At 40.9% G+C, this 10,866-nt stretch overlaps 1 protein-coding gene across 6 annotated transcripts in view; it reads right to left on the bottom strand.

Annotated features, from left to right (window-relative positions):
• Positions 1-333: 333 nt before the first annotated feature.
• CRHR2 (corticotropin releasing hormone receptor 2) overlaps positions 334-10,866 on the bottom strand; it is a 157,234-nt gene continuing 146,701 nt past the window's right edge. For all 6 annotated transcript variants that reach the window (XM_068673316.1, XM_068673318.1, XM_068673317.1 and 3 more), the window contains one exon: positions 334-1,501. In XM_068673316.1, coding sequence (XP_068529417.1) covers positions 1,361-1,501 — 141 coding nt within the window. In that variant the 3' untranslated portion in view covers positions 334-1,360. The remainder of the gene's footprint in view (positions 1,502-10,866) is intronic.

Genomic DNA, 10,866 nt, shown 5'->3' with positions numbered 1-10,866 from the left:
AGCATGCAAAAGTGGAAAGTACAAATCACTCCAGCACTGGTGAGATATGAATGTTGGGGAATATACTACGCAGCTTGCTTTTTTCCTTCTGCTATGGCAAAGAAGCAGAGTGAGGGGGAGTATAGGGGGACAGGGGTGTAGAGTAACACCATGTGCTGGGAAAGGGCACAACAGTTAATCGTATAAATGTCCTCAGATGTTATCCTGAAGTTGTTCTTCCTGGCTTATTATCACACAGGATTTCTTTCTTTGGTCGTAGATGTAAGAACACTCTCAAATCTACTGGTAGTCAGGGTTCCTCTTCCTTTCCAGAGTAAAGAAAATGATGCTTGGTTTTATTGAAACCAACCCAGAGTAGTGTTTATTATTGAAAATATACAGTATTTTTTGAACATCACATAAAAAGCCTAGTAGATACAACTGCTCTAGTTCAAAATGCTGAATAGATAATCTTTGTGCAGCATATAGCACTATCTTCATGACTCAAACACCTTCTTATCATTGATTTTTTTTTTACAGTGCTTTCCTTTTATATTTTTTAAACCCAGCAAACATGTTCTGTTGTCCTTCCCCACCCCAATGCTCTTAGCTGAAACCAAACAAAGACTTTCCAAGGGCTACTTACATTCCGTCAAAAGCATGGGGGTAAGAGGATTAAGGATACTTTATAGAGCTATCTAGAGACATTGTTGTCCTTTCAAAACTCTGTGTATGAACAGGGCATGGTTCTTGCAAGGCAAACTGCCCTGTGTTAAGCAGTCCAGTGATGCCCTGGCAGCTATCAGTCTATCAAAGGGTGAAATGGGGAAGGTAGATAAATTCAGATTCTTCACACCACTTCTCAGATGCTCTTTTTCCTGCTGCCACATGTTCTCAAATGACAGTTCTGTGGAGAAGAAATTTTTTTTACAAAGGACCAAGAAAGAGACGGGCTATCTACACACCAAACTGTTGAAATCATTGGGAACCAATATACAGGGTGAGATGGGCAGCATGTTGAAAATAGTCTTTGTTCACCACAATACAGAAAGGAAAAAAGTAAAGAGAAAAAATTGATTGTTCCTGCCACTGTGCTGTTTTAGGCTTCGTGTTGTGAACTTCCACAAGGCGCAGTCAGTTGAACCTCTTTCTTCTTTGAATCTGCTTCGCCACCATCAACTCCAAGAGGCTTTTGCCTGGTTGTCTTAAAGCAGCATTATGAACGTGGGAGATGAGAGTCCACAAAAACGTGATGGGCACCTCATTGCGAAAAAGCGCAGTGCAGAATAAAGGAAGAAAGTCTGAAGAAAAGGGTTTTGGGGAGAGTGAAGAAAGAAGAACCCTGAAGGCCACCAGGTGGTGCATATATGTGCAGGGCGTATCACACAGCTGCGGTCTGTTTGATGCTATGGAAGCTGATTCGTGTTGGAGATGTGGGGATAGACATGGCACGTGCCACACGTACTCGGAGCGAGTGATGGTCTTGCCAGCGGTGCCATCTTTTCCTGGCAGCAGAGCGGACCTGGTGAGAGAAAAAGGAAAGGACATGAACACTTAGAATATGCAGGTGTCCTCAGTAAAGGGACACTAGGTAGCACTGAGAAAAATGATGATAGCTGGTGAGCATTTGAAACACAGGGCTTGATTCGGCTTCCTACATTTGTGCATCTAGTTCACTTGATATTCTTTTGGGTACTGTGCTCTGGGAAAGGCATACGTTTCTCATGTCTCATGTCTTATATCTGATGTCTTAAATACCCCAGAGCATTTCAAATGGCAATGAATGTCTAAATTTACACAGCTGAATCAAGCCCTCGAGATGGATGTACCTGATGGTTGTCTTAGAGAGTCCCTATCACAGGCACTGTAGTTGTCTCTGCTTCCTTTGTACTTGACAGAGAATCCAGATTATCTAGTTAAACCTTGGTGTCTACAACATGGACATACTTGAGCTAATCCCTGTGGGCTCCTTGTACAGGCTTGGAGAGCTATTCTGCAGTCAATGGAAGGTCAGCCTCAAGGAGATGGTTGTAATATGCCAGGTGAGTCTCAAACTCTGAGTATTTTTTGTATGGACCACAGAGGGAGCCCAGGAGCTCTAGCTCAAATTCATATGTATACAAGCAAGCAAAAGACAAGTGATAGGGATCTTAGCCAAAAACATAACTGGAGGGAAGGCTGGAGATTCTCCTAACATAGACTGCAACATCTTCCTGCCAAATCACCAGAAGACAAAACTCAAAGTCAGAACCTGAAATGAACTATTTAGACCAATTTCTGCGTATTTCAGTTGATCTCCACTTATTGTAGAGACTTAAGAGCAATTCAGTCCCCTAACCCAGGCAGCTAGCTAAGTCTTCAAATTTAGGTGAGATGAATCTGGGCCCAGCTTCTTGGATAGGTAATCATAGACATGACATTTGGAAAGGATGCTGATGTTCTGCTGCCAACCTGAAATCCAGTCAACTTTGAAGGAAGAATATTTTTTGTATCATCCAACCTCTATATCAAGCCAGGGCCTCCTTTGCCAAAGACACGTTTTGAGAAGATAGGGTTATAAATAGTATAATGTAGACATTAAACCTCATCTACTGACCCACAGTTCTCTTCCTGACCAAGGCAGTATGGTCAAAATGTATAATGCATCTCCTCCTAAAACAGATGTCCAAAGTAGATCATATACTAAGATAAATGAAAAATGCATGTTTCTTTTCATCAGTTATAAAGTGAGTCTAGACAACCAGCTCTGTTTAGATATTTGGATTATAAATTTAGCTAAATTTAGACGATATTGATATCTTACTCTGAATGTTTTCCAATCTTTAATGTACTTATCTTCATTGCATCCCTCAAAATTTAAGGAGTGCTCTTATCGCCATTTTACCACTGTCAGGCTAAAGCTTGGGTATTAGTAGCAGTAATGTTGCCATAGAGTAGACCTCAATATGGTTCAACTACCATGGCAACCAGACGAGGCCTGGCATGGGCTTGCATAGCCTGTGAGAAGCCCTTACTGACAAAGCTTCTCAGCTCTGAGCACCTGGGTGAGGTAGATCAAAGCCATTCTGTGTGCATTTATATTCAATAATGGAACTACAGGGAGGATGGTATTGAAACAAATCGTCCAAAGCTGCACAGCCACTGCTTTTCTCCATTTCTTCTAAAGCCTGTATTCAGTCTTCATGTGCAGTGTGAAGTCTACCCAAAACACAAGGAATGCACACTCACCAGTCCCACCTCAGACCAGCTCCAACATGCTGTCTATAGTGGGTGCTTGAATGAGTTGATGAACTTAAGTAGAAGTCGTATTTCCCACCCAAACCCCACACTGTCAGCATGAAGTGTCTTAGATGAATGGGAATAATGGTTAATACATACAGTGGTCTATAAGCACGGCATGGGAAGGGGGGATCTGCACTCCATGTCTCAGATGACTGCAATCCTCTAATTTCTTGGTGGGTCTTCACAGAGTTAGACCCATAGCTTGTAGCACTGCTTAGAAACTCTGAGCCCTATCGTCACCGGAGTTGCGAATGAAGCACACCCTATTTTAGGTTTGTAAGGAACAACTTGGAAAACAGCTTTGCAATTTCCCTCTTTGGTGCCTTGGCAGGGGAATCCTGAAGTTGGAAATGTGGCTTTTCTACCAGAATCCTTTTGGCAGGTGCAGACTGGGCAAAACAAACCCAAGGATTTCTTTCTTTGGGTACTTTCTTGGTTCTGTGTGATCTGTGCTGCTTGCTCTAACAATTGAGACAATTTTGTTGCACGTGTTTATAGCAAGGTGAGGAGAGCACCACAGCAGGTTTCTTTCTTTTGATTTTGAATTGACGATTTAATTAAATATAAACTAATGTGGTTCACCGTTAATAGGGGTGGGACAGACCCTAGAAAAATAAAGTCTATCAGGCAACCACTTGCATGGAGAAGCGAAAGAGTGAACACCAAAGAGAAAGAAGGATTTAAGCTGAAAAACAGCACTGCCAGGAGAAGCACTATCATCACAAAGGAATTTGAGCTCGGAATGAGAACAATGTGGTTAAATACTTCACAGGATTTCTGGAAGACCCTCTTATTATGAAGTCGTAGGTACAAACACCCCCACTAGTTTCAAGGTGGAGGCTGGTCAGCCTACAAGGTGAGTTAAATGAGATATTTATATGAGACAGACAGAGGCAGGATGGGCTGACTCAGCTCTATGCTACTAAAGTAGAAGCCACCTGCACTGCTCACTTTAACTTGTCTCATACAACAGCCCTCACTGGCTCACTGAACATCTAGGTAAAATATGAGGAACAGTGGAAGGAATATGCATCATGGTGCTGTGCTTCCCTGGCTGTCACTATTTGCAAACCTACCATGGTTCTACCTGGAGTGGCAAAGGGATACTTACTTCTGCTTCTGGATTTAAGGGAGCATATAACATACACCCAAGAGCGAATGTAGGTGTCTTGTACGTGCAAGGTTGGATGCGTATCATCTGAAAGCTTGGTACTTAGTCTTGGCCAATTATTTATGCTTTCAGTGTAGTTACTGGAAAAAGAGATGTTCCCCCAAAGGAGGTGGTTTAGGTATGTGGAATTAAATTAAGTACAACTTGCTCCATCGAGTGCAAAACTAGCTTCACTAGATGTTGGGCACCTAATACAAATGTAATAAGATGTAAAGTGTCAGAGGATAACTAGTATCTTGAAATCATCCCATGAAAAACAGAGGGACATTGCCTGTTGAATGCTCATTTCTCCCCATATGTCACCAAATACTGAGATTTTGTTAATAAAGTTTTTTCCCCCATTCTGCTGGAGTGGAATTCACCCTTACACAGAGAGCCCGCGACCCACTTAAGTCCTTCATAAAGGTGATTTTTTTTCATCTCTGATGCAAAAGTAAAGTTTCTGAGCAACTTGTGTGAGCAGATACTTACTCGGACAGAGAAGCCAGATTAGATTTATCATTTGAGCTTCAAACCAATCAAGTCAAAAAGAGACACCTGGAGATAAAGACGTGAGTCTAAACAAGCAGTTGTCTGAATGGCTTTTATGACACGGTTTGCTTACCAGCTTTGTGTAAAAAGTAGTAACAAAAGTGCTGTTGTCTTGTACAGCTGGAGCCATTCCTAATGGTCTAGCCCCATGAAAATAGACTCTGCACTTACGAGGATAAGTGCAAAGCATTTTTTTAATGAGAAAATAATTCACTGCAATTAGGATGTGACCAAAGCACAAGCAGGAAAGGTTAAGCTCAAATTTATCTCTTACAGCTGAACTCAGAGACAAAATGCTGGCTTAACTTCAGGTCAGAAAAGAAAAAAAAGAAAAACGGCTGTAACTGCTATAATAATATGTTAAAAAAAAAAAAGCTATTACACAGGGGACGAAGAAGAACAGAAAAAGCAAAATAGCAACTTCAAACCCAGTTGTTAATCATCAGAGCAACTACGCCTGTTTGTGAAGCATTTGTAGAGGCAGTACCATGTCTTAGAGTCAGCATTAGCACCTCTATGACCTGAAATTAACAGCATTTGCCAGTAATAGCTCAAAGAAGCATACACACTATCATCAGCAGTTAAAGCTTATCAAGCAGCCTTGTAAATACAATTTACAAGCTTCATCCCTGTGTAACTTTAGTTGCTTGACATGATGTGAAGTTTCTCCACGCTGCCGAGCAGACAGCTCGGTTCTCTGCAGTGACCCTTGGTCTGTCTTTTTCATTCACACAGTTGCTCCCTCAGAGTCACCCTTTTCCTCTCTTTGCATTTTGCCCCCGTGCAAATCACAGTTCCTAAATGTGCGATCAAATTAGATTTAAGCATAATCACAGTTCCTGAATGTGTGGTCAAATTAGATTTACCAACAGATTTGTGCCTACAGACTGTGGGCACTGCTCTCAGCAGTCAAGAGAAAGAATTCAGCTGATGGGACAGACAGATGTCAGTGGGTGATAGTTTGTCTTTCCTGACTGGATCACCTAACTGAGGAGTTCTCAAACTTTGACATCACATCTGAAAATCACAAAAATTCACATCTGATCAGAGAAAATTATTAAAAGCCTCCCATCAGAAGAACAACAAAAAGAATGGAAGGAATGGAGAGAAGGATGAAAAGATGCAAAGAGGGTTTGCTTTTGTTAAAATGGACAGCAACTTCATATTGCTATTATTTGTGCTGTACACTAGCTGCTGGCTAATTTTTTGCAGAAAAAGAATGAAAAGATGCAAAGAGGGTTGGCTTTTGACAAAATGGACAGCAACTTCATATTTCTATTACTTGTGCTACACACCACACTAGCTGCTGGCTAATTTCTTGCAGCCATCAATTAGAAATGAGCTGAGAAAGGAGCCTTCAGTGACATTAAAATAAATTTTTGGAAGAAATGTCATGTCTTATTAGCAGACAGAAGATAGCTTGAACCATTTACACAGTGCTTAGAACAAAAAGGTCCATTCACTGGGGGCTTCTTGATGCAATACTGAAATATAAGAGTAGTCACAGAGGTAAAAAGGAAGACTCTGGTAATAACAATAGGATTAAAGGAGCCGTCATGGCAATGGAAGCTGAAAGGAAGACTGCTGGGACCCCTCCGTACTCTGTCCCCAGAGGATATACCACACATGCAAATGTTAACAAGTGAGGGGCAGAGGGACAACAGGGACTCTGATTACTGAAGAGTCACGCTCAGCAGTCTGTGACTATATAACCTTAATGATTATATAACCTTAATGACCATAAAACCTTAATTATGTTCTTGTCTTGTTCATATGCCCCTTTTTACTCCCAGAAAACCTGATCTAAAAGCAAATGGAATAAAAGTAGTTCCTATAGTTCTCAATGGGCTTTGCAACAGACCAGTTTTTGCTCTGTGAAAATCAGTTTTAGTAACAAATTCATCGTTTCACTTGTCTTTGTGCCATGCTTCAGATCCTGGTGCTGCAGTTGGAGGTCACTGGAGAATCACCCTGGACTTTAAACATCTTTGGTTGCAAATGGTGGTGCAAATTGTGGGAAAGTTGATGAAGATTTATTCAATTATATTGTAAGCTATGGATGAGGAAGAGGGACTTTCAAAAGAGCAGCAAGAGAGAACTGGCTATGCAGACTTCAAGCTTCAGGGCACCGGTCTGTCTCATTGGGTCTGATCCTGTAGTGGAATCTGCTTCCAGGAAGCTTCTGAAGCCCTGGCTTCTGCATGTATCCAGCAGAGACACAGCCAGGAATGGCCAAGAGATGCTGGCAACAGTTCCTCCAAAAGAGACAACTGAAATAGGTCAAATGAATTCTACTCTCATTTGGGTGAATCACTGCCTATAAAGGGAGTTGAGAGTGATCAGCTTACCTGCAAATGTGTATGTATCAGATGTCCGACATTAGGGGAATAAATGCCATCCATTATATATTAGAATTTAAAGTAAGGCGATGGGACATAATACCTTGTTTTCCAGAGGAGTAAGGTGTTCCTCAAGAGAGAAAGGTGTTTAATCTAAAAGGCATTAACAGTAAATGTTGTGAAAAACCCTATGGACCAAGCCCAGATCCTTGTAAAGATTAAGTAAGTATAATCCTGAATGGAAGCAAAGAAACAGAACGGCCTAGGCACAGACCTCATTGGACTGCCAGACTTGAGGATCTGCTGATGAGGAACACTAATGCTCTCAGAGAGATAGGACTGAGTTTTTTTATTGTGTTAAATAACCAAACAACTATACCTATGTAATACCGTACCCTATTGGTAGCTTTTCAAGACTCCCAGTAGAGCCAAATCTTGGACCAGAGATGACCAGCTTACCATCAGACAAAGAAAGGAGCCAAATGTCTCTATAAAGATGCCGTTACCAGTGTTTAATCCTAGTAGGGTAGGGAGTGGATGTAGTATAAAAATTAATCTGCAAAACTCAAAGGAAATGTGGTAATAAATTCTGTAATCTTCCAACAATGAAGCTCAGGTGGACCTTTTCATCACATTGCTATTTTATGTACCACTATTAAGTTTCTTTTTCTCCCTCCAAATTACCTGGCTTAACTGGTTTGAAACTCTTTTTTCCTTTCTTTTTTTTTTTTTTTTTTTTTAAAAAAATACATCGCAGTAACAGGCTGATAGTTCCACAGCACCTGCCAGACTGGGACACTGAAGCCTAATTTCCAAGATTACAACACTGCAATTTTGTTAATGTATACAACTGTTTGAGAAGATATCACAGTTCTGACTAGTAAAGATTTGTTGCACATTTTGTGCAGGAGACAAACGCTGTTCCCTTTTTCTGGGCGGCAAAGGGACTGGTAAAAAGCATAATGAACCATTTGATGGGGAGGCCATAAATGCAATCAGCCCAAGCCAAGACTTTGTGCTTTTGTTGTGGAGTGCTCTGGAGTCACTGCCACAACAGCAGCACTGTAGGTGAAAAGGAAAACGGGGTGTGGAAGGACCTTCAGGCCAGTTCCTATCCTTCAGCATACCTAGATCTTCACTTTCTTATAGGATGCTACTCTGAAGAGACCTGCTGGACTCACAGATGATTTTCTGTGAAGGTGACTTTCTACCAGAACACACCTGGTTGAGGCGATGGGCAGTGGAAGAAGACTGTAGTCCTGTAATGAACCATGACCTGGTGGTCCCAATGGGAAGGTTTGACTTTATATTGACCAGTCATTCCCAGGGGCATTTAACAATAGTAGTCACATCCATGTTGTTGGGTCCCTTTGCTCAGAAAACAATCATTGTGGAAGATGGAATTAAACTTTAGCCCTCTAGTCCACCCCCATATTCATATTTATTCAGTGATTTGGAGGAACGCTTAATGCGTGTCCTTTGGGTTCGGGATGATTAATGTGAAGTCTGCTTAGATTGATGGGCAGGTGGATGACTAACCATTTAGGTCATGATTCATAGCTGGCTATTATAATGAATAGCCTCCCAAGATGATCAGATCAAAGTAAGCCACTTTGAGCTTAATAGATTTTGAGAGACAGATGGTGCCTGGGTAAAGGGTCAATATAAAAAAATTAAACATATTTATCCTTGTCTTGCACCTAGTTGTGAGAATAATTTACAGTGCCATCTAACGAAGTTACGTGTTCTGTTGCTCTCTGATTATGGTTTCCATCTAAGTCAGATAATTGCTTTCTATCTTAAATGTGAATTCATAGCTGATTGTTGATATTGACCAGATAATACTAGAATTTGCTTGAGATGAGAATTCATTCTTTGCAAGAGAATTTCAGACACAACCCTTGCTAGCTTGTATCCCCCTCAGGCATTGTTGAAGGACAACCACCTTGTTATGGATATAAGACTCAGGAATTACAGAATAATTACATTTAGAATGGACCTCAGAAGGTTTCCAGTCCAACACTTCAGAATTATCCAGCCATTTTGAGTAAATCCAAAGTTAGACATCTCAAAACACCTCTCAGCCCTCTTCTACTGCTGATATACCCTCCGTATTATTTTTTTTGCCATTGTGTTTGATCAGGATTGCCCTTATTTTCCTTCATTTTGTTTGCTAGAGGTGACTTCTCTCTTTTCCCATTCATCAAGCAGTATCACTTTATAAATTTGGGTCACTCTAACACATCACCACCTTCATTCACAAGCACTCTGTTATTGTACAGCTATGTTATTATCTCCTATTAGGGTTGTTAAGTCTTCCAAAGATCAGAGAACTCTCTCAGGGGTCAACACTGATGGCTATTGGAAATGACATAAAGCACCTAACAACAAGAAGAGGTATTCTCTGGGGGCAGGGATCCTTTCCCTCTTTATCCTCTTGTTTCCATCATGCCTTTGTTGAGGTAACAGGACTGGAGACAAGCCTCCCAGTGAAGTTCTCATTCCTCTGAAGGGTTACCAGTGGTGGACCAGAAATATTTTATTTCCTTTTCTAGGGTACACTGCATCTGAGATCTGACCTCCTTCCTTCCAGACTCCAACCAACAGCAGCTATAAGACCACAGCTGACACAACCATACAGTTAGATACACTTGGAATATGAAAGGCAGTAAGTGCACTTTTTCCCTGTCTTCACTGATCAGTTGTTAGGCCTAATAACAGTGAGTATCTTTTGGTAATGAAATTATAATGAATATTTATCCTAGATTTCATATCACGCAAATAAAGGAATTTCAAGAATATTCTACATATGCCTAAGGACTATAACCTTCACTGAGCCTTTATTAAGTTTCAGATCTGGCAGTGACCTTGATAGATAATGTTTTCTTCCAACATTCATTTCTCAAGATCATTGTCAGAAAAATCATGTACCATGTGAGATGAATCCCACTCCAAGCAACCTTTTAAAAGACAAGCATTTTAATTAAACACATACTATCAAGTGCAGTCGCTGGATGGAATTCATCATCTTGCACTACAGAGATGATTTATTTTTTTTTTATAAATCTATTCTCTCATCCATACTTACATAAAGATGAAATACCATGAAAGCATATCACTGCTTATAGATTATTATGTTACAATCAAACTGATCTAGATAGAATAATTCTCATCAACTCAAATATCCCAAAGTTTTTTTTTTTAATGAACTGTAGTAAGAAATAAACTCTCTACTCAGAAGGTGGTGAGGCCCTGGCCCAGGCTGCCCAGAGGAGCTGTGGCTGCCCCATCCCTGGCAGTGCCCAAGGCCAGGCTGGATGGGGCTGGGGGCAGCCTGGGCTGCTGGGAGGGGGCCCTGCCCATGGCAGGGGGTGGCACTGGATGATCTTTAAGGGTTCCTTCTAGCCCAAACAATTCTATGATTCTAGGAAAAAAATATCCAATAGGAGTTCTGTGAAAGTCTATTCTGTTCAGCACAGCTCCATGCCAACATCTACTCTTGTTCCAAAAGAACTCCATCTTAAACTTTTCATTTGTTAAATCCCATGTTATGTGAAATTAAAT

This window comes from Anas acuta, chromosome 2 (assembly GCF_963932015.1).
Source record: "Anas acuta chromosome 2, bAnaAcu1.1, whole genome shotgun sequence".
Classification (NCBI taxonomy): domain Eukaryota; kingdom Metazoa; phylum Chordata; class Aves; order Anseriformes; family Anatidae; genus Anas; species Anas acuta.
Note: the sequence above shows the minus strand (reverse complement) of the source record. Positions and strands in the feature narration are given on the sequence as shown.